Here is a 24429-nt window from a genome sequence, read left to right as displayed (position 1 = left end):
TTACACCGAACACTGAATAAATTAAATCCATGAGTTCCAATGGCAAACGTATGAAATTAAAGTAGTTTTTTTAAATACAAAAGTGAACCACTGCCATTACCTGGTGTTCCAACATGTAGAAGATTCATAGAGAAGTGATTCATGGTCAGGAGGACCCCTCTACCCCCCCCCCCAAGGGACACCCTCCACCCCCCACACCTTCCCAGGGACACCCTCTACTCCTCTATCCACCAGGAATTACCTCTACCCCCTCCACCCCCCCCACCTTCCCAGGGACACACTCTACCCCTCTATCCCCCAGGAACGACCTCTCTCTGTTTCTACCCATGAAATCAATGACGATGATGATGATGAAGATACTTCAGGTCCTCCAGACGAACGGGGGCGTGGTGGTGGTGTGGTCCTGGGGGGCGGCCTGCCTCTCCTGGGGGGCGGGGAGGACCACGCCCTGCCTCTGCAGCTCCCGGAGGACGTCCAGGATGGCGTCCAGCTCCAGTCTGAAGGCGTCCAGCTCCCGGCCCCGCCCCTGGGCCAGCCCCCTCCAGCGCTGCAGCTGCCCCTGCTGCTCCGCCTCCACCACCTGGCGCGTCTGGCCGATCACCTGGGGGGGGGGGGCATTTTTAAATGGGAGTGGGCCTTACATAAATCAGAAACAGCAATGGACCCAGAATGCACCCCTGGGGCACCCCACATCACCTCCGTGGCCCCTCAACATCACACATCTGAGATCTGGCAGCTAAGTCAGTTAAGTATGATTCAAACCGTTTAACGGACATCTGGTTTAGACCCAGACACCTCAGCTGAGAGAAGAGAATATGATGGTCCACAGTGTCAGAAGTGTCAGAGACATGGTGAGAGATGGTCCATGGTGTCAGAAGTGTCAGAGACATGGTCAGAGATGGTCCACAGTGTCAGAAGTGTCAGAGACATGGTCAGAGATGGTCCATGGTGTCAGAAGCTGCAGATCTGCAGATCCAACATGACTGTCCCTGTTTAGATTCCTTTATCTCTCTCACGTTTGATACGGTCACATGAGTGTATAATACATGTGTATGAGAGAGTGTGTGTGTGTGTACCTGCTGCAGCTCCCTCTCTCTCTGGGTGTGTCTGAGTGTGTGTGTGTGTGTGTGTGTGTGTGTGTGTGTGAGTGAGTGTGTGTGTGTGTGTGTGTGTGTGTGTGTGTGTGTGTGTGTGTGTGTACCGTCTGCAGCTCTCTCTCTGTCTGGGTGTGTGTGTGTGTGTGTGTGTGTGTGTGTACCTGCTGCAGCTCTCTCTCTCTCTGGGTGTGTGTGTGTGTGTGTGTGTGTGTGTGTACCTGCTGCAGCTCTCTCTCTCTCTGGGTGTGTGTGTGTGTGTGTGTGTGTGTGTGTGTGTGTGTACCTGCTGCAGCTCTCTCTCTCTCTGCGTGTGTCTGAGCTCCAGGGTGGAGACCTGTCTCTCCAGGCAGGAGAAGTGTCTGAGGCCGGGGCTCTGGGCCTCCTTAGCCTGCCTCAACTCCTCCAGGAGCCTGGTCAGCTGGGGAGGAGGGGGGGGAGAGAGAGAAAAAGGGAGATATGAAGGGGGAAAGAGAGGGAGGGCCAAAGAGAGAGAGAGAGAGGGAGAGAAGGAGGGAGAGAGAGAGAGGGAGAGAGAGAAGGAGGGAGAGAGAGAGAGGGAGAGAAGGAGGGAGAGAGAGAGAGGGAGAGAGAGAAGGAGGGAGAGAGAGAGAGGGCCAAAGAGAGGGAGAGAGAGAGAGAAGGAGGGACGGAGAGAGAGAGAGAAGGAGGGATGGAGAGAGAGAAAGAGAGAAAAAGATTTTGGGGAGAACATTGGTGTTAACATTGAGCATGGATAATGTATTGTCTGAATGCTCTCTCTCACACACACACACACACACACACACACACACACACACACACACACGCCCAGCAGGGTGTACCTGGCTCTGCAGGGCGTCCTCTCTCCGCCGGGACACGGCCAGCGCCTCCCTGCTGCCCTGCTGCTCCGTCACCTGCTGCCTCAGGTGCTGCTCCACCACCTACACACACACACACACACACACACACACACACACACACACACACACACACACACACACACACAAAGACACACTTTCAGAATCCTATCCTCACTGTTGACGCGGCTAAAGCCTCCTACACACTGTGAGAGTTTTGCGATCTTATAAGTTCATTGCAAGCCACACTGCGACATGGAACTAATACTCTTGGGTACGACCATCAATGTGATGCACGCACACTGTGTCAGGGCACGACATTAACGCCGTTTTACTTGTCCGGAGCAAGTAAAACTTTCGCTGGGTTTGTTTGCGCGAGCACGACGACGCTGCTAGATCCTGGATATTTTTACCTTTACTTGCTCCGGACAAGTAAAACGGCGTGTCCGTCAAGGCCAAGGCAATAAAGGAGTGGCTGTAGAAGAAGCACATTAGGTCATGACGTGGCCAAGCCAGTCTCTGGACTTTAATCCTGTAGAACATCTGTGGAGGAGCTGAAGCTTCGAGTTGCCAAGCGACAACCTCGATACCTTAAGGATTTGGAGAGGATCTGCAGAGAGGAGTGGACAAAAATGTGCACAAGAATGTCGAGCCCTGTGTGTGACGAGCCACAAACGTGAATCGTAGCTACGAGGGAGCGTCATCAGTGTCATCATTAAACCTCATCAGTGTCATCATTAAACCTCATCAGTGTCAACATTAAACATCATCAGTGTCATCATTAAACATCATCAGTGTCATCATTAAATCTCATCAGCGTGCGTCCGTCTCCCATGGCAACAGCGATAAACATAAACAACGGCGGCTAGCAAGAAGATCTTGGAAAGTTTAGCAGCTGTGTTGTCGCTCTGATCGTTGCGTCATTCCATTCTGCATTTCTTTTGGTCGGTTGGTTGACGGAGGTCGTAGCAGCGTTCACATTGCGAGACGCTCACAGACGATCATCCAACATTTCTGACACTGTCAGACCGTAACATCAGTCATCTTTGAACCATACACACACACACAGTATGACGTAGGACCACCGTTCTGGACCCACAACCACAGATATACAGGGTTCCTCCACGTTTCAACAAGTCAAATTTAAGACCTTTTTAGACCTTTTTTAGACCTCTTTGGATATAGTTTTAGACCTATACGCGACACCATATGATAACTTTTTGTCATCCTCGAGGTGATGAAATTAGGGATTTCACTGCCATGAGAGCTTTGTTCGCCAATCATTTCTCCCGGGGGCAGCGGATTGGCATTTTTTTGGTTCTAGCTTGATTAATTTCCGTGTAAATAGATGTGGTCGGACTGATTTCCTTGCAGGAAAAGCTAATCTAATTTTTAAGACCTATCACCTAATTTTTTAGACCTAATAACATGCATTTAAGCCCTTTTTAGGCCTTTTACATCGGGTTGCTGGAATTTAGGCTTTAAGGCTTTTTAAGACCAGCGCGGGAACCCTGGATAGACCACAGATAGACCACAGATAGACCACAGCCACGACTGGTGATCTTTAGTCTGGGGCCCAAAACCGCACAGTGTGTAGGAGGCTTTAATACATGACCTGTACATTTTTATCGACATCCGATTGGCTGGCTGGGAGCTGGCGGGGCCTTACCTCCTGCGTGGCGACCTGATTGGTCAGCTGGGCCAGCGAGGAGGAGGAGTGCTGCAGGGCGTGGCGGGAGAGGAGGCGCTGCAGCTCCCCCTGGTGGTCGGCCAGGAGACACGCACGCTGCTCTGCTGTCTGCTGCTGGAGCCTGCACAGGACCACACAGGAGACACGGTGAGGGAGGGAGGGAGGGAGGGAGGGAGGGAGGGGGGGAGGGAGGGGGGGAGGGAGGGAGGGAGGGGGGGAGGGAGGGAGGGAGGGAGGGAGGGAGGGAGGGGGGGAGGGAGGGAGAGGGAGATAGATGGATATATATATATACACTACCGTTCAAAAGTTTGGGGTCACTTAGAAATTTCCTTATTTTTATAAGAAAAGCACAGTTTTTTTTCAATGAAGATAACATTAAATTAATCAGAAATACACTCTATACATTGTTAATGTGGAAAATGACTATTCTAGCTGCAAACATCTGGTTTTTAATGAAATATCTACATAGGTGTGTAGAGGCCCATTTCCAGCAACCGTCACTCCAGTGTTCTAATGGTACATTGTGTTTGCTAATCGCGTTAAAAAGCTAATGGATGATTAGAAAAACCTTGAAAACCCTTGTGCAATTACGTTAGCACAGCTGAAAACGGTTTTGCTGGTTAGAGAAGCTATACAAATGGCCTTCCTTTGAGCTAGTTGAGTATCTGGAGCATCACATTTGTGGGTTCGATTATATACTCTCAAAATGGCCAGAAAAAGAGAACTTTCATATGAAACTCGACAGTCTATTCTTGTTCTTAGAAATTAAGGCTATTCCATGTGAGAAATTGCCAAGAAACGGAACATTTCCTACAACGGTGTGTACTACTCCCTTCAGAGAACAGCACAAACAGGCTCGAACCAGAGTAGAAAGAGAAGTGGGAGGCCCCGGTGCACAACTGAGCAAGAAGACAAGTACATTAGAGTCTCTAGTTTGAGAAATAGACGCCTCACAGGTCCTGAACTGGCAGCTTCATTAAATGGTACCCGCAAAACGCCAGTGTCAACGTCTACAGTGAAGAGGCGACTCCGGGATGCTGGCCTTCTAGGCAGAGTGGCAAAGAAAAAGCCATATCTGAGACTGGCCAATAAAAGGAAAAGATTAATATGGGCAAAAGAACACAGACATTGGACAGAGGAAGATTGGAAAAAAGTGTTATGGACAGACAAATCGAAGTTTGACGCCATCTGTCAAGCATGGTGGAGGTAATGTGATGGTCTGGGGCTGCTTTGGTGCTGGTAACGTGGGAGATTTGTACAAGGTAAAAGGGATTTTGAATAAGGAAGGCTATCACTCAATTTTGCAACGCCATGCCATACCCTGTGGACAGCGCTTGATTGGAGCCAATTTCCTCCTACAACAGGACAATGACCCAAAGCACACCTCCAAATTATGCAGAACTATTTAGGGAAGAAGCAGGCAGCTAGTATTCTGTCTGTTATGGAGTGGCCAGCGGAGTCACCAGATCTCAACCCCATTGAGCTGTGGTGGGAGCAGCTTGACCGTATGGTACGCATTGTGGGAGGTGCTTCAGGAAGCGTGGGGTGAAATTTCTTCAGATTACCTCAACAAATTAACAGCTATAATGCCAAAGGTCTGCAATGCTGTAATTGCTGCATAAGAGAGAAAGTGAGAGACAGAAAGACATACGGCCAAGGCAATAAAGGAGTGTCTGTAGAAGAAGCACATTAGGTCATGACGTGGCCAAGCCAGTCTCTGGACTTTAATCCTGTAGAACATCTGTGGAGGAGCTGAAGCTTCGAGTTGCCAAGCGACAACCTCGATACCTTAAGGATTTGGAGAGGATCTGCAGAGAGGAGTGGACAAAAATGTGCACAAATCCAAGATGTGCACAAACCCAAGAAACGTCTGGGGAGGGAGGGAGGTAGAGAGGGAGGGGGGGAGGGAGGGAGGGAGGTAGGGAGAGAGCGGGAGATAGATGGATATATATATACAGTATATATATATATATATATATATATATATATATATTGAGAGAGAGAGAGAGAGAGAGAGAGAGAGAGAGAGAGAGAGAGAGAGAGAGAGAGAGAGAGAGAGAGAGAGAGAGAGAGAGAGAGAGAGAGAGAGAGAGAGAGAGAGAGAGACAGAGAGAGAGACAGAGAAACAGACACACAGGTAGATAGATAGATAGACAAACAGACAGACAGGTAGATAGATAGATAGATTCGAGAGGATCTGCAAAGAGCACTGGACCAAAATCCCACCTGAGATGTGAACAAACAAGATGCATCTGACCTCTGTGCTGCCAACCAGGGTTTCTCCTCCAAGTACTAAGTCATGATTTGCTAGGGGATCAAATGCTTATCTCCCTCGATCAAATGCAAATCGATTTGTAACTTTTATATAATGTGTTTTCTTTTTCTTTTCTTCTTTTGATATTCAGTAGATAGATAGACAGCCTCGAAACCTTGTTACTGTAACTGTTAAAATACTGTTAAAATAAACCTACCATTAAAATGATAGACTGTTTATTTCTTTGTAAGTGGGAAAACGTACAAAATCAGCAGTAAATACTTATTCCCCCACTGTAGACGTCTCAGGAGGAACAGTAGAGGAAGATAGAGAGTGACTCTGACAGCGGTGGGAAGCTCATTCCACCAGCGGGGAGCCAGTGTAGTGAAGAGACGTGGGTGGGCTATGTGTGTGTGTGTGTGTGTGTGTGTGTGTGTGTGTGTGTGTGTGTGCTGCAGAGCGGGGAGCTAAGCTGTGCAGAGTTGTTAAGGTGTTACCTCTATCCCTCCAGCCAGCTCTGCTGTGTCTTTAGGTTTCATGGTGGATCCCAATAACTCAACACTGTGTGTGTGTGTGTGAGTGAACCTGTATGTATATGTGTGTGTGTGTATGTATGTATGTATGTATGTATGTATGTATGTATGTATGTATGTATGTATGTATGTATGTATGTATACTATGTATGTATGTATGTATGTATGTATGTCTGGTCTGGTGTGTGTGGGTGTGTATCTGTCTGTGTGTGTGTGTCTGTGTGTGTTTGGTATATGTGTGTGTGTGTCTGTGTGTGTTTGGTATATGTGTGTGTGTGTGTGTGTGTGTGTGTGTCTGTGTGTGTTTGGTATATGTGTGTGTGTGTGTGTGTGTGTGTGTGTGTGTGTGTGTGTGTGTGTCTGTGTGTGTTTGGTGTGTGTGTGTGTGTGTGTCTGGTATATGTGTGTGTGTGTGTGTGTCTGTGTGTGTTTGGTATATGTGTGTGTGTGTGTGTGTGTGTTTGGTACATGTGTGTGTGCGTGTGTCTGTGTGTGTTTGGTACATGTGTGTGTGTGTGTCTGTGTGTGTTTGGTACATGTGTGTGTGTGTGTGTGAGAGTGTTTGGTACATGTGTGTGTGTGTGTGTTTGGTACATGTGTGTGTGTGTGTGTCTGTGTGTGTTTGGTACATGTGTGTGTGTGTGTGTGTTTTGGTACATGTGTGTGTGTGTGTGTCTGTGTGTGTTTGGTACATGTGTGTGTGTGTGTGTCTGTGTGTGTTTGTTACATGTGTGTGTGTGTGTGTCTGTGTGTGTTTGTTACATGTGTGTGTGTGTGTCCTCTACCTGTGTAGCTCGTCCTGAGCCCGGGCGGCGTCGGCTCGTAGCTCCTCCTTCTCCTCCTCCAGCTGCTCCAGACGCCTCCTAAGCCCCTCCCCCTCCCGCCTTAGCCCCTCCCCCTCCAGCAGCACCTCAGAGATGTGGCGCCCCGCGAACTCCGTGGGCTGGTAGGCCTTCTCGTCCTGGGTGGGCGGGAACGTCTCCCCCCCTCCCCCTCTCCCTCCCCCCAACCCCATCCCTCCCCCTCTCTCCCCTGCTGGAGCCCCCCCCATCACAGAGCCCTTCGACGGGGCCGTGGGTCGCTTGCTTTCCCCAGAAACGCGGACCTCCACCCGGGGGCCTTCCCCAGCTCGGAGCTCCGCCCGGGGGCCTTCCCCAGCTCGGAGCTCCGCCCGGGGGCCTTCTCCAGCTCGGAGCTCAGCCCGAGGGCCTCCTTCCCCAGCTCGGAGTTCCGCCCGGGGGCCTCCTTCCCCAGTAGCCACGCGGAGCTCGGTCCTCTCCAGCATGTTCCTCCTCTCCCTCTGCAGCCGGTCCACGGTGCGGCTCAGGTCCTGGGCCAGGCGGGTCTTGGCGGCGAGCTCCTGGGTCAGGCGGTCCAGCCGAACGCCCGTGGCGACCTCCGCCTGGCGCTGCTGGCGGGAGGGCGAGGGGGAGGGGGGCGGGTCGCTGGGCCGGGCCTGGCGGGAGGGGTCAGAGGACCTGAGGGGACACAGCCACACACACACTGCTGTTAGGAACCGCAACACGATTAACAAAATGTGGAAAAGGTGAAGGGTTTCCGAAAACTTTCTGAAGCCACTGTATATGTATATGGTGTATTCTGTTCCATCACTGATGACGCTGTGACCCAGGATCCCCAAGAAAGAGAACTCTAAGAACATCTGCCGGTTCAGAACCACCTCACTGCCAAGCGTGGAAGGCAAGGCATTCTTCAGCATCTTGTCACCACGACAAACAGAGTTCCTCCTGATGAACAGCTCTATTGACACCTCTGTTCAGAAGGGTGGGGTCCCTGGAGTGCCTGGCGGCCTAGAACACACCGGTGTAGTCACACAGCTCATCAGGGAGGCACGGGAAGGCAAAGGAGACCTTGCAAATGCATATGGGTCCATGCCACACAAACTCGTTGAACTTGCCCTACAACGACATCATGTTCCCGGCAAGATCAAGGACCTTATTCTGGACTATTACAGTAACCTCAGGCTAAGAGTTTGAGCAGTGCTGCTCTGTATGGCACAAGTAACACCCACCCTACAGCTCCCAATCAGTGGCCTCGTTGAGGAGTTCACGGTGTCACAGACACGGGAAGCTCTGCAGTACAGAGAATCCAGAGATCCAAAAGGGGCATCTGCTGGCATCCAGATTCAAACAGGCAGGAAATGGAGTGCAGTCAAACCTCTGGAGGTGGCTGGGTCACGGCTGAGGCAGAAGGCAGGGTTTTTCCTGCATAGAGAATTATGAGGCGGCCGCCTCCGTCATACTTCTAGCCGCCTCCAGCTCTCGACAAAACTCTGACGGTCGTATTTTCTACAAGCGTTGCACTCGGTGGATTTCTGTAATTTCCAACTGCAATTGCGGCATTGCGCCGACGTGGTGGCGGGGGCGCTGTTTCGCAAATAAGTAAGCTTTCGTTTTTGCTAGCCAAATAGCTGATAGTTGATGTTGACAGCTCAAGGAGAATACATATTTGAAAGTACAGAATGCCTGAGAGCCTTATATTGCATTATATTACATAATATTTTGAATGGTCATCTGGTGCCTGAATATTGTGTTTTCCTTTACATAAATTATGACATTTCCACCATAAATGGATGCAGAAAGGGCCCAAATTGGTGCATATCAATTCACCAAAATGCAAGAAAATAAGTGTTTGATGCTCGTTTAAGGACCCCCAGACAGCCCCCCGATGGGTCCCCCGATGTCAAACACCACTGGTACCACCTCCGCCTCATTATCAGCCAGGAAAACCCCTGAGAAGGCACTGGTGGGATCCGTAGCAACATGACGTGCTGGGATAGGCTCCTTCCCAGTGGCCAGGGTGGACAATGTCCAGAGCAAAGAACGACAACATCTCGTTCGGGAGGAAGTGCGAGCAGGCGTGGAGGAGATACGAGCCAGCAGGGTGGTAGGAATGGGACAACAAGGAGCATGGACTAGATGGGAAAGTCTCACTGCAACGAAAGATCACCTGGTCCAACATCTGGCAACAAGCAGACTTCCACCGCATTAGATTCCTAGTCCAAGCTAGTCTACGATGTCCTACCAAGCCCCACAAACCTCCACGTCTGGGGCGAAAATGAGACACCTTCCCTGCCCTCGTTCCCCTTGGAAGAGGATCTCTGGAACACCTCCTTAGCGGCTGCCCAAAAGCCCCTGGAGACGGGCGCTATGACCAGGTGCCGAAGTGTGTGTGTCTGTGTGAGGTATAATATATTCTGTGTGTGTGTGTGTGTGTGTGTGTGTGTACCCGTGCCTCTGCTGTGTGAGCTGCTGCTGCAGGGAGCGGATCTCCTCCTGCAGGCTCTTCTCCTGGTCCTGGTGGGCCCGCCTCACACGCTCCAGCTCCTCCTCCAGGGCCAGGGCCCGGGGATGCTGGACCTCAGGGCCCGGCTGGCTCTGGTGGTTCTGGTTCTCAGACTGGTGGGTCTGGCTCTGGTTCTGGTTCTGTGTCTGGTCCAAGCGCTGCTCCAGCTCAGAGATCTGCTGCTCGTATTGCAGCTGAGACACACACACACACACACACACACACACACACACACACACACACACACATACATACATACATACAGAGACACACACACACACACGCACAGACACACACACACACACACACACACACACACACACACAGAGACACACGGACACACGCACACACACACACATTTTAAATGCTTTATTTATGTCCACATGAATGTACAATATCTAAAGGACATAAGCACTATCAGTGCATTTTGACATTTTGACATTATTATGTAAGGGTCAGTTACAATAGTGGTGAGTTGACAACCAGTTATGCTACACACAGATGTTATTCACACCAGATGATGACAGTGGGTTGACAGATACAGTATCAACACTGTACAACAGACAGTAAACAGACACCTTCTCCATATTGAGTGGCTACCAATAACAGCAGATACTGAGCAGTACTTTGCTAACTGTTCGGCCCTTCTCTTAGGTAGACCAGCCATCTGAAGGCCTCTGACAACAAGCTTATGAACATGGCCCAGGCTGCCAAATATCAAAATTAAAACAGGCACACACACACACACACACACACACACACACACACACACACACATACACACACACATACACACACACACACACACACACACACACACACACACACATACACACACACACACACACACACACACACACACACACACACACACACACACACACACACACAGGCACACACAGGCAAGCCCAGGCACACACAGGCACACACACACACACAGACAGACAGACAGACAGACACACACACACACACACACACACACACACACACACACACACACACAGAGACAGACACACACACACACACACACACACACACACACACCAGACATGCACACACCACACACACACACACACACACACACACACACACACACACACACACACACACACACACACACACACACACACACACACACACACACACACCAGCAGAGCAGATGTTCCATTGAGGTTATCAGGCTGCAGGTGAGTGTCTCAGGACTTTGTTGCTGACATATCTGCCCAGACTCACTGCTGCTTTATACAGCACTATGAAAGACCTGTCTGTGTGTACGTGCGTGTGTGTGAGTGTGTGTGTGTGTGCGTACCTTGATGCGGTGGTACTATGTGTGTGTGTGTGAGTGTGTGTGTCCGTCCCTGTGTGTGTGTGTGTGTGTGTGTGTATCTGCTGCAACGTTTTACAAATAAGTGCTACAAATAAAACGTTTTTATATTATTATTATTATTATTATTATTATGTGTGTGTGTGTGTGTGTACCTTGATGAGGAACTGTGTGTACTGTGTGTGTGTGTGTGTGTGTGTGTGTTTGATGTGTGTCTGCGCATGTGTATGTGTGTCTGGTGTGTGTGCCTTGATGAGGAGGTACTGTGTGTGTGTGTCCGTCCGTGTATGTGTGTGTCTCCCTGTGTGTGTGTGTGTGTGTGTGTGTCTGTATCTGTGTGTCCGTCCGTCCGTGTGTCTCTGTGTGTGTGTGTGTGTGTGTGTCTCTGTGTGTGTGTGTGTGTGTGTGTCTGTCTCTCTGAGTACCTTGATGCGTAGGTACTGCTGCTCCATGGTTCTGAGGCTGCGCTTGGCCTCCTCGTCCCGGCTCTCTAGCTCCGCCTCCAACCTCCTCACCCTGCGCTCCAATAGGACGGTGGTCTGGGGGGGCGGGGCTGGGGCCTCTGAGGCCGTAGCTCCTCCCCCCTGGTCCGCGTGGGTGGCGGCTGCGTAGATGAGAGCGGGGAGGGAGTTGGGGTGTCTGTGCCTGAGGATCACCTCCATCTCCTTTACCTGGGGGGAGGAGTAGGAGGAGGGGGAGGGGGAGGAGGAGGAGGAGGAGAGGAGGAGGAGGAGAGGTGGAGGGGGAGGAGAGGAGGAGGAGGAGGAGGAGGAGAGGAGGAGGAGGAGAGGAGGAGGAGAGGGGGAGGGGGAGGAGAGGAGGAGGAGGAGGAGAGGGGGAGGAGGAGGAGAGGAGGAGGAGAAGAGGAGGAGGAGGAGGGGGAGGAGGAGGAGGAGGAGGGGGAGGAGGAGGAGGAGGAGAGGGGGAGGAGGGGGAGGAAGAGAGGGGGAGGAGGAGGAGAGGAGGAGGAGGAGGAGGAGGAGGGGGAGGAGGAGGAGGGAGGAGGGGGGGAGGGGGGAGGAGGAGGGGGAGGAGGGGGGGGAGGAGGAGGAGGAGAAAGAGGAGGGGGGGGAAGGAGGAGGAGAGGGGGAGGAGGAGGAGAGGAGGAGGAGAAATTAGGAGCAATTCAGGGTTCAGTGTCTTGTCCAAGGACACTTCAAGTTCAGGTGAGCTCAGGTCACGTGACCTACCTGTCGCTCCAGGTCCTGGATCCTCTTGGCGTCCCCGCCCCTCTCCCTGGCCTTCCTCTGCTGATTAGCTCTCGTGCCCACGTCGTTCTTCAGCTTCTCCACCTGATAGGAGGAGCACAACCGCCAATCAAAACGATCAGCCTTAGACCAACAAACTAAAAAGGTTGAAAAAAGAGTGTGCGTGTGTGTCATGGTTTCTTAGGTTTTCATTTTAGAGACATCTAGTGGACATTTTATGACATTACATTTGTTACTGCCTTTATTCAGTTTCGGTTTTGATTAGTCACATGACGAACATTAGTCACATGACGTGAGCACACTGTTCAGACGTGATAGCTCGTAGCAGCAGCTAGTTGAGAGGAAAAGCTCCGGAGAATCTCTTTGTTTACATTCTTGCCCTGGAAAAGGCTTTGCTTGTAAGTTGCCTTTTCTTTTCTTGTTTAACTACAATGTATACTGTATATGTTTATAAATGCATAGCTTATATTATTTAAGTATAACTCAGTGTTTCCTCCAGGAATTTTTACAATGGTGGCGGGTGGCCGTGACCGCGCGCGTAGCGCGCGCGATTTTTTCGCGTGCACGCGCATGAAACGCGCACGCGCGCTCAAAACAACGTTTTTTTTCTTTTTTTTTTTTTCTAATCACAGCCAAAACTAGAGGATGGCCCAAAAAAATAAATAATGAATATACAGAATATAAACTTGTGACTGACAGTCACATACACACACAAAGATCATCAGCTATAATATAATACGAAGTAGGCCTACATGAGCACAAAAGCGGCTAACGTTACTGATTAACTGTTTACTGTAGTGCAGAGAGATGGTAGTCGTAGGCGGCGTATCAAATGACAAAGCTAAACGTTTAATGAAGGACATGAACGATTGTCAACAACACACTCAAGCATGCCTGGATATTTGTAAGAACTCTCGCGAGATTTATCAGACTAAACCTGGATTTTCCCTTTAGCGATGTTGATGGAATACCCCCCGGATGTCACTACGGTGGCCTGTACACAATAACAATAATACCACAGTTCACATTTAGACCAATCAGGAGCCCTTGTGTCACGTCGTCAACTGAATGTCATTAATCTGATTTTGGATCAGCGGTTAGAGAGAGATGGGCGTGGATTTAGGTGCACTTTTAGTCAACATCCATTATAGCGCTGATCTAGGATCAGATATATTTTAATCAGCCCAAAATTTTTTTTTTTTTTTTTTTTTTTTGAGAACTTTTTTTTTTTTTTTTTTTGAGAAATCTGAATGGTGGCGGAGGAAATTCCATCGTGGCGGCCCGCCACGATGAAATGCATGTAGAGGAAACACTGATAACTATTTGTATTGCTATATTGATATTATATGTTGGCTACATACTGTTGATGTTGAAAGTGTAACAGTATAGTTTTGAGCATTACAGTAATTGTACTCTTATGTTTATTTACAGTTTTACAAAATAACCAAACGACCACTCATGTTTCTGAGGGTTGAGTAAAGAACTAAACTTTGCTCCAGCGTCTGAGGATTCATTTGTGTGTCAGTGTGTGTTCGCTATCTGTGGAAGTTGCGCCCTGGTTACGCGCAGTGGGAACAGAATAGTAAAAAAGCAACCACTCAGCGGGCGGATCGACTCAAGGAGAGAGATCTTCAGCGCAAGCACTGCTCCCCATCATCCTTGCTCACGCCAAGCACACAGCAATATTCATGATGGAAGAGTTGAGCAATGCTGAGACAAGGTCAGTGGCCTCTAGCACATCTAGGTCTTTTAAATCAACAGCCAGTAGGGCAGCTGTCAATGCACGTGTCAAAGTGGAAGTAGCACGCACACGTGCTGGCTATGCAAAAATGGAAGCAGAGATTATGATCGAAAAAGCCCAAATGGAAGCAAAATTAAAGAACTTGCTGCATGAGAAAGAAGTGGCAGAAGCCATCGCTGAAGCTAATGTTCTCGAAGCAGCAGCGGAGGAAGAAAACAACGGTATCGAAGCTGTCATTCATGCCACTGTTGACCGCACACGCCAGTACGTAGAACAACAGTCACAGCTACCACTATCTGCCGAAGATGTTAAGGACTCTATAGCCAATCTGGAACCGATAGTCCATAGGCTGAGATCCTCCTCACCACCCAGACAGCGTCTGGCTGTTTCATACGAGAGACAGCACTCCTCCACCGTGAAGCATGAGCACAGCTCTCCATCACTGCGACCTAGTAGGCCAAAGACATCAGAGCAGCTCACACCCAGCAGGCCCAAGGGTTCACCATACAAACCAACAGGAAGCGGTGACACAACCGACATCAGTGATGTGGCTCGGTACCTAGCACGCAGAGACCTCGTAACCTCCGGTCTCACCAAGTTCGATGATCACCCAGAAAATTACTGGGCATGGAAGTCGTCCTTCAAGAACGCCATTGACGGACTACTACTCAGTGCTAATGAAGAGATGGACCTCATGATTAAGTGGTTAGGGAGTGAATCTGCAAAGCACGTGAAACGAATAAGAGCAGTACATGTAGGTCATTCATCTCAAGGTCTATGCAAAGCTTGGGAACGCTTAGAAGAGTGCTTCGGGTCTCCAGAGGTAATTGAAAAGTCCCTCTTCGACAGGCTGGAGAACTTCCCAAAGATCAGCAATAAAGATCCTGTGAAGCTGAGAGAGCTAAGTGACCTTCTCCAAGAGTTGGAAGCAGCCATGTTCGAAGGTTACCTGCCTGGTTTGAGCTATCTGGACACTTCACGCGGCATTTTGCCCATCGTAGACAAGTTGCCCTACAACATCCAAGAGAAATGGATATCACAGGGTTCCAGATACAAAGCTGAGCGACAGGTAGTTTTTCCCCCATTCACATTCTTCTGCGAGTTCATCACCAAAGAGGCACGAGCTCGCAATGACCCAAGCTTCAGGCTATCGATGAGTAACACAGCCCAGATGAAGTCAGAGCAGCCATTCAAGAGACAAAGTAAGAGCATGGTCTCTGCACATAAGACAGATGTCTCTCACGAGAAAGACACACGAGACGGTTCAGGCCGAACAGCAGTGGACATAAAAAAACTATGCCCTCTCCATAAGAAGCCACACCCCCTAACACGCTGCAGAGGTTTCAGAAGCAAGCCCCTCGAGGAGCGCAAGGCCTTCCTCAAAGACAACGGTGTCTGCTTCAGATGTTGTTCCACAACTACTCATCTAGCCAAGAACTGCACCACAGCCATCAAGTGCATGGAATGTGAGAGTAACAGCCACACCACGGCTCTTCATCCAGGACCTCCGCCTCCAGCCCCATCTGAGGATGGCGGGGAGGGAGAAGGAGGATCAGACCAATCTGCAGTCACCTCAAATTGCACAGAAGTCTGTGGAGAGGGTCAAAGCGGCAGATCCTGCTGGAAGATTTGCCTGGTGAATATATTCCCAGAAGCACACCCAGAGAGAGCAACCAGAGCATATGTTGTGCTGGATGACCAAAGCAACAGGTCGCTTGCAAGGTCTGAATTCTTTGATATGTTCCACATCAAGGGGTCAGATTCAGCATTCACACTTCGTACATGTGCAGGTACAACTCAGATGACAGGAAGGAGAGCCACAGGCTTTGTGGTGGAATCTGTGGATGGAGCTACAACAGTGACACTACCTACACTAATAGAGTGTAACAACATTCCCACCGAAAGAGCTGAGATACCTACGCCAGAAGCAGCGTTGCATCATTCCCACCTCAAGCCCATAGCATATGGTATACCACCTTTGGATTCTAAAGCACAGATCCTTCTCTTGCTAGGCCGAGACATCCTTAGAGTTCATAAAGTGCGGGAGCAACGGAACGGTCCACATGACGCCCCCTACGCACAACGACTCGACCTGGGATGGGTCATCATAGGAGAAGTCTGCCTAGAGGCAGCCCACAAGCCTTCAGACATCCAAAGCTACCGCACCAATGTGCTTGAGAACCAACGCCCTTCATTCTTCAGCCCATGTCCGAACAGGATCCAGGTGAAGGAGCAATACGTTCCGAAGCCAGCACATCAGATTGCCCCAGCGCAAGGCACCCACAGTATCCGGGAATGCAACTTAGGGAGCACCATCTTCAACACGTCCGAGGATGACAGCAAGATTGGACTCTCTATTGAAGACAGACTGTTCTTAAAGGTCATGGACAAAGAAATGTATATGGATGACTGCAACAGCTGGGTGGCACCATTGCCATTCAGAACACCACGTCAGCAACTCCCTCACAGCCGAGGCCAGGCCCTCACACGACTTACCTCTCTTCAAAACACACTGGAGAAAAGGCCCGAGATGAAGAGGCACTTCATCGCGTTCATGCAGAACATCTTCGACCGTGATCATGCTGAGCTGGCTCCTACATTGGAGAACGGACAAGAATGTTGGTACTTACCTATCTTCGGGGTTTATCACCCTCAGAAGCCAGGCCAGATTCGAGTCGTCTTCGATTCCAGTGCAAAATGGAAAGGCGTGTCACTGAACGATGTTCTCCTTTCTGGCCCGGACTTAAATAACAGCCTCTTAGGAGTACTGGTGCGATTCAGACGAGAACCGATCGCTGTCACTGTGGACATAGAACAAATGTTTCACAGCTTCGTTGTGAAAGAAGACCACAGGAACTTTCTCCGCTTTCTGTGGTACGAGGACAACGATCCTAGGAACGACATATGTGAGTACCGCATGAAGGTTCACGTATTCGGGAACAGTCCCTCTCCTGCGGTGGCAATCTATGGTCTCAGACGTGCTGCAGCTCATGGTGAAGAAGAATTTGGGTCTGACGCCAAACAGTTCATCGAAAGAGAGTTCTACGTTGACGACGGACTCCTGTCAAGGCCCACAGCACGTGAAGCCATCGACCTACTGAAGCGGACACAGGAGATGCTTGCTGTGTCGAACCTGCGACTTCACAAAGTTGCTTCCAACAGCCAGGAGGTTATGGAAGCATTCTCTGCTGAGGACCGAGCAAAGGGACTCAAAGACCTAAACTTGGATGTCGATCCCACTCCTATTCAACGGAGCCTTGGACTGAGTTGGGATCTGAAGAAAGATGTCTTCACGTTTCAAGTAGCAGAATCCACAAAGCCTTTCACACGTAGGGGTGTTCTAGCTACTGTCAACGGCCTCTTCGATCCACTTGGATTCGTTGCACCAGTTACGATACAGGGAAAGATCCTGTTACGAGAGCTCACAAACGAAGCCTCCGACTGGGACTCTCCTCTTCCTCCAGAAAGGGAAGATGAGTGGAACGCTTGGAGAAGCTCTCTTCAAGACCTCAGGCAGTTGGAGATCCCAAGAACCTATTCTGCTTCTACAATCTCAACAGCCATAAGAAAGGAGCTACACGTGTTCTCAGACGCTTCAGTGAAGGCTATTGCAGCAGTCGCCTATCTCCAAGTAATTGATGTTGAGCAAAAATGTCAAGTAGGATTTGTCCTTGGAAAAGCTAAGTTAACTCCACAGTCGGCTCACACTATCCTAAGATTGGAGTTGGGAGCTGCCGTGTTGGGTGTGGAAGTCGCTGAGCTAGTCACAAGCGAGCTAGATATAGCTCTGGATGCTGTCAAGTTCTATACAGATAGCCGAGTTGTCCTAGGATACATTAGCAACCAGACAAGAAGGTTCTATGTATATGTGAGCAACAGAGTGCAGCGTATACGGCGGTCTTCTGAACCAACCCAGTGGCACTACATCTCCACAAGCCATAACCCAGCTGACCTTGGCACACGTTCTGTGCCTGCAGCTATGCTAGGTGAGACAACCTGGCTTAGAGGACCAACGTTTCTGCTACAAGTAGAGGAACCATCATCACCTGAAGTCTTTGACCTCATCAACCCGGACTCAGACATAGAGGTGCGGGCACACATCACCAACCTGCCCAACGACAGAACACACCTTGGATCTCACAGATTCGAGCGTTTTTCCTCATGGAAGCGACTTGTGAGAGCAACAAGTTCACTCATCCACATCGTGGAATCCTGTAAGGCTACCAGCAAAGATCAGGATCAAACTTGCAGTTCATGGCATCACTGCAAGCAGCCTCGCACAGCTGAAGAACTGACAAAAGCTGAACTCATCATCATCAAATGCGTGCAAGGAGAGGCTTACAAGGACGAACTTGCGTGCATAGCAAGTGGAAAGGACATCTCAAGAAGTAGTCCTCTGAAGAAACTCAATCCCTATTGCGACGAAGAAGGCCTCCTGAGAATAGGGGGACGGCTCAGACATTCAGATCTCGCCTACAAGGAAAAACACCCTCTTGTTATTCCGGGACGGAAACACATCGCAAAGCTACTTGTGGAACACCATCACCAAAGGGTGATGCACCAAGGCCGAGTCTTTACCGAAGGCGCTGTCCGCACTGCAGGGTACTGGATCATGGGAGCAAGACGACTGATCAAAGGCATCCTTCACGACTGTGTAACCTGCAAGAAGCTCAGAGGCAGAGTGACGGAACAGAGGATGGCCGACCTACCTGTTGATCGCCTGAGTACTGAACCCCCATTCACCTACGTGGGACTGGACGTCTTCGGCCCCTGGCATGTAAGCACAAGACGCACAAGAGGAGGACAGGCAAACAGTAAAAGATGGGCTGTTCTTTTCACATGTCTAAGTATGCGCGCTGTCCACATCGAATTGATTGAGTCAATGGACACATCATGCTTTATCAATGCGCTACGCAGGTTCTTTAGTCTAAGAGGACCTGCCAAACAGATTAGATCAGATTGTGGAACAAATTTCACAGGCGCATGCCGAGAGCTGAACATTCTGCTGACCGACCCCAACATGCCTAGCATTCGAAAGTACCTGGGAGAAGAGGGCTGCTCATGGGTCTTCAACCCACCTCATTCATCCCACATGGGAGGCTCCTGGGAAAGGATGATAGGGATATCAAGGCGCATACTTGACTCCATGTTGCTCAAGGCTTGCCCTTCTCGCCTGACTCATGAAGTTCTCTCCACCCTGATGGCAGAGGTTACAGCCATAATCAACGCCAGACCTCTCACCCCCATCTCAATGGATCCAGACTCTCCTTTTCTTCTAACACCAGCTATGCTTCTTACGCAGAAGATGTGCACTCCACTTCCTCCTCCGGGAAATGTTAGTGATATGGACCTCCACAGACAGCAGTGGAAACAGGTTCAGCACCTTGCAAATACTTTCTGGAGCCGATGGAGACATGAATACCTCACGACACTACAGAGTCGCAGCAAGTGGCAAGAGGAACGTCCGAACCTTAAAGTAGGGGATTTGGTCCTTCTCAAAGATGCTCAAGCTAAGCGCAACGACTGGCCCTTAGGACTAGTCAGCCAGACATTCCCTGACAAGGACGGGAAGATCAGAAGAATCGAAGTGAAGATCACCAAACATGGGACGGCTAAAACGTTCTTGAGACCAATATCTGAGACAGTGCTTCTCATGTCGCCAAAGGACTGAGTATCCCTGAGTTAGTTCATAGTGGTATTTCCTCCATACCAGACGGGGAGTGTCATGGTTTCTTAGGTTTTCATTTTAGAGACATCTAGTGGACATTTTATGACATTACATTTGTTACTGCCTTTATTCAGTTTCGGTTTTGATTAGTCACATGACGAACATTAGTCACATGACGTGAGCACACTGTTCAGACGTGATAGCTCGTAGCAGCAGCTAGTTGAGAGGAAAAGCTCCGGAGAATCTCTTTGTTTACATTCTTGCCCTGGAAAAGGCTTTGCTTGTAAGTTGCCTTTTCTTTTCTTGTTTAACTACAATGTATACTGTATATGTTTATAAATGCATAGCTTATATTATTTAAGTATAACTATTTGTATTGCTATATTGATATTATATGTTGGCTACATACTGTTGATGTTGAAAGTGTAACAGTATAGTTTTGAGCATTACAGTAATTGTACTCTTATGTTTATTTACAGTTTTACAAAATAACCAAACGACCACTCATGTTTCTGAGGGTTGAGTAAAGAACTAAACTTTGCTCCAGCGTCTGAGGATTCATTTGTGTGTCAGTGTGTGTTCGCTATCTGTGGAAGTTGCGCCCTGGTTACGCGCAGTGGGAACAGAATAGTGTGTGTATGTGTGTGTATTTGTGTGTACATGTGTACATATGTGTGTGTGTGTGTGTCAGGGTTCCTGCAGGTTTCAAAAAGTTAAATTCAAATTTTTTACGACCACTTTTAATAGAATTTAATACCTATTTCACGGCCATACTGGTACAGACTGAGGGGCACTGACTAACACTGGCTAACATTGGCTAACACTGGCTAACACTGGCCAACATTGGCTAACATTGGCTAACACTGACTAACATTGACTAACATTGGCTAACACTGGCTAACATTGGCTAACACTGGCTAACACTGGCTAACATTGGCTAACACTGGCTAACATTGGCTAACACTGGCTAACATTGGCTAACACTGGCTAACACTGGCTAACATTGGCTAACATTGGCTAACACTGACTAACACTGACTAACATTGACTAACATTGGCTAACACTGGCTAACACTGACTAACATTGGCTAACATTGCCTAACATTGGCTAACACTGGCTAACACTGGCTAACACTGGCTAACACTGGCTAACACTGGTAAAATGTTCCTAGTTTTTAAGACCTAACATTCTGATTATAAAAAAAAATACTTTTTAAGACCCCACGAGAACCCTGGTGTGTGTGTGTGTGTACCTGGTGTGTGAGGGTATGTGAGGGTGTGTGTGTGTACCTGGTGTGTGAGGGTGTGTGTGTGTGTGTGTGTGTGTGTACCTGTCCTGTCAGGGTGTGTATGTGGTCCGTGGCGGTCCTCAGCCTGGCAGCGTCCTGGTCCAGCAGCTCCTGGTTCTCAGCGTACCACTGCAGCCTCTTTTTCAGCTCCTCCACCTCCTCCCTCCTCCTCTCCTCCTCCTCCCTCCTCCTCTCCTCCTCCTCCACCCTCCTCTCCTCCTCCTGACGCAGTTCCAAGCTCCGGTCACCTATAAACACAATCGGAATTGGATCGAATGAACTTGGGACATTATATATTAAAAAAAGCTTTTTATTTATGTGCTTCTTATAGACTACAGCAGTAGGCTCTGGCCACCAAACCTCTCCACCTGGGCCTCAGCAACTCTCTGTGTAGGTGGATCAAAGACTGTCTGTCTAGCCGCCCAGAGACAGACAGACAGACAGACTGGGCTCTCCTCTCAGACAGACAGTCTGTCCCTCAGCACCACCCAGAGACAGACAGACAGACAGCCTGGGCTCTCCTCTCAGACAGACAGTCTGTCCCTCAGCACCACCCAGAGACAGACAGACAGACAGCCTGGGCTCTCCTCTCAGACAGACGTCTGTCCCTCAGCACCACAAGGCTGCATGCTGAGGCCGCTGCTTTACTCCCTCTACACTATGTGACACAGTCTGATCATTTGGTCCGCATATCGGGTTCCGATGTAATGATCAGACTTTTCTTTCGAAAAATGTGAATACATTTCCAAGTTGTTGAGAATCAACGACACATCGCTAGTCAACTAACACAGCTTGTTTTGTGAGCCTGCTAACAATGTAAAGTAGTGTTCTAGTTAACTAGGTAACAATGTAAAGTAGTGTTCTAGTTAACTAGGTAACAATGTAAATTAGTGTTCTAGTTAACTAGGTAACAATGTAAAGTAGTGTTCTAGTTGACTAGGTAGCAGTGCAGTACTCACCCAATCCATTGCGTTGTTGCAGCGTTTTGGCTGGACTAGCGAGTTTGTGTTGTGATTATCAACAACGTTGAAATGTAGTTCCGTGTTTCAAAAGAAAAGTCTGAACATTTTGATTGGTTGCCGACATGCGGACCAAATGATCAGACTGTGTCACATAAGATTGTACCTCCACGCACCCCTCAAACACAATAATCACATTTGCTGACGGTGGTGGTGAGAACTGACTTTCCGGTTCTGATTCTGATTCTTTATCGACACAGGGAGGGTTTGAGGACACCAGCAATGTTTGTCTGTTGTCCCATGGCTGTCTCTGGCTTACCTTTCACAAACGGCTTCTTGAAAAACACACACACACACACACACTCCTACCTGTGGTGTGTAGCAGCTGTGTGTGGGCCAGATCTCTCTCCCTCTTCATCACCCGGAGGTCTTCCTCCAGGAGCTGCTTCTCCTGCTGCAGCCTGGCCTCACGCCTCTACACACACACACACACACACACACACACACACACACACACACACACACAGAGACAGACACACACACACGCAGGTCTGTGAGCTCTGAGGTAACGCCAGGTGTGTGTGTGTGTGTGTGTGTGTGTGTGTTTCTCTCTGTGTGTGTGCGTGCGTGTGTGTGTACTGACCCAGCTCCTCCAGTACCCACCTGCCCCGCCTGCACCTGGGCCATCAGCTCTGTGATTGGCTGGCTGTGGTCCACAGGGACTACATTTCCCACAGTCCTCGGCGGCGGGTTGCTCATCTTCTCCCTGGACAGATCAGACATGTCATAACAAGACAGGGTGAGACATAACTTAATGACAGGTCAAACAGGGTGTGTGTGTGTGTGTGTGTGTGTGTGTGTAAAATTACATGTGGGGTTCCCCAAGGATCAATCCTTGGCCCCCTTCTATTCAATCTCTACATGCTTCCATTGGGACACATCATAAAAAAGAGCAAAATAGCCTACCACAACTATGCGGATGACACTCAAATCTACATTTGTGTGTGTGTGTGTGTGTGTGTGTGTGTGTGTGTACCTGGTGAGGGTGAGCTGTGTGAGGAGTCTGTTGTTCTCAGAGAACATGGCCTCCTGGGTCAGCTGGCTCTGGGACCGCAGGGTCTTCACCTGCACACACAGCCTCTCATTCTCCTGGACACACACACACACACACACACACATGTGTTGACACTTCTCTGGCGTGGGGTTGAGTCCAGGGATGATGAGTCATCACTGAACAAGAGACCAATTAACTCTAATGTCCACACACACACACACACACACACACACACACACACACACACACAAGACACACACACACGCACACTCACACATAGACAGAGAGAGGCAGACAGTAATGCAAAACAGAAAGACAGACAGAAAGGCAAACAGACAGACAGACAGATAGATAGACAGACAGACAGGCAGACAGCCAGCCAGCCAGACAGACAGGTAAACAGACAGACAGGTAAACAATAAGCCAGACAGACAGACAGACAGGTCAGACAGACAGGTAAACAGACAGACAGGTAAACAGACAGACATGTAAACAGACAGACAGGTAAACAGACAGACAGACAGACAGACCTGCTGGTATCCCTGGATGAGGGTCTCCTGCTCTCTGATCTCTCTCTCTATCAGACGTAGCTTCTCCTCCGTCAGGGGGTCCTGGGCCCCCCCCCAGCCCCCCCCACCCCCCCCAGCCCGAGTCGCCCCTTCCTGCTGAGGGCCTCCTCTGCACTGCGCAGCTGAGAGACAGGGAGGGAGAGAGGGAGAGGGAGAGGGAGGGAGGGAGAGAGAGGAGGGAGAGGGAGAGAGAGAGGGAGGGAGAGAGGGAGGGGGGAGGGAGAGAGAGAGAGAAGGAGGGAGGGAGGGAGGGAGGAAGGGAGGGGGAGAGGGAGAGAGAGAGAGAGAGGGGGAGGGAGGGAGAGGGAGAGAGAGAGAGAGGGGGAGGGAGAGAGAGAGAGAAGGAGGGAGGGAGAGGGAGAGAGAGAGAGAGGGGGGGAGGGAGAGAGAGAGTGAAGGAGGGAGGGAGGGAGGGAGGAAGGGACAGAGGGAGGGAGAGAGAGAGAGAGAAGGAGGGAGGGAGAGGGAGAGAGAGAGAGAGAGGGAGAGGGAGGGAGAGAGGGAGAGGGAGGGAGGGAGAGAGGGAAGGAGGTATTGACATGTTTATTTCTTTAGTTTGCATTGGAACAACAACAAAGCTGAGAAAACCCCCAAATCTGACATCATTCAACAAAGAACTCAAAAAATGCACCAGACAAAATGATTGTTACTGAATATTTGGCAGCACAGCCTTTGGATATAGTGAAAATACCCCCGCTCACCCGTGACCAGACGTAGCTGAGGTGCTGGAGCTGAAGAGTATCAAATACAGGAAAAAGCTGCATCCTCACACTCAAACCTGTGCAACAATCTTTGTTTATTGCGAACTTTCGGTCAGAGACCTTCTAGCACAAACAGCTGAATTCAATAGTTTATTTCTCTCTCACCACTCTTCTTTTGCCTAAAGCTTGAAAAACAACCTGCAC

At 49.6% G+C, this 24429-nt stretch overlaps 1 protein-coding gene across 1 annotated transcript in view; it reads right to left on the bottom strand.

The window, feature by feature from the left end:
* Nucleotides 1–361: 361 nt before the first annotated feature.
* The window catches only part of cep162 (centrosomal protein 162), a gene marked incomplete at both ends in the record, with an annotated part of 49258 nt that continues 25190 nt past the window's right edge, over nucleotides 362–24429 (bottom strand). The window contains 14 exon segments of the mRNA XM_080541115.1: nucleotides 362–601; nucleotides 1381–1515; nucleotides 1919–2017; nucleotides 3603–3744; nucleotides 7196–7395; nucleotides 7516–7888; nucleotides 9657–9907; nucleotides 11463–11708; nucleotides 12228–12329; nucleotides 20985–21113; nucleotides 22565–22667; nucleotides 22938–23050; nucleotides 23486–23568; nucleotides 23571–23646. Of these exon segments, the coding sequence (XP_080397241.1) occupies nucleotides 362–601; nucleotides 1381–1515; nucleotides 1919–2017; nucleotides 3603–3744; nucleotides 7196–7395; nucleotides 7516–7888; nucleotides 9657–9907; nucleotides 11463–11708; nucleotides 12228–12329; nucleotides 20985–21113; nucleotides 22565–22667; nucleotides 22938–23050; nucleotides 23486–23568; nucleotides 23571–23646 (2292 nt within the window).

This window comes from Nansenia antarctica, assembly GCF_963989245.1.
Source record: "Nansenia antarctica genome assembly, chromosome: 10".
Classification (NCBI taxonomy): domain Eukaryota; kingdom Metazoa; phylum Chordata; class Actinopteri; order Argentiniformes; family Microstomatidae; genus Nansenia; species Nansenia antarctica.
Note: the sequence above shows the minus strand (reverse complement) of the source record. Positions and strands in the feature narration are given on the sequence as shown.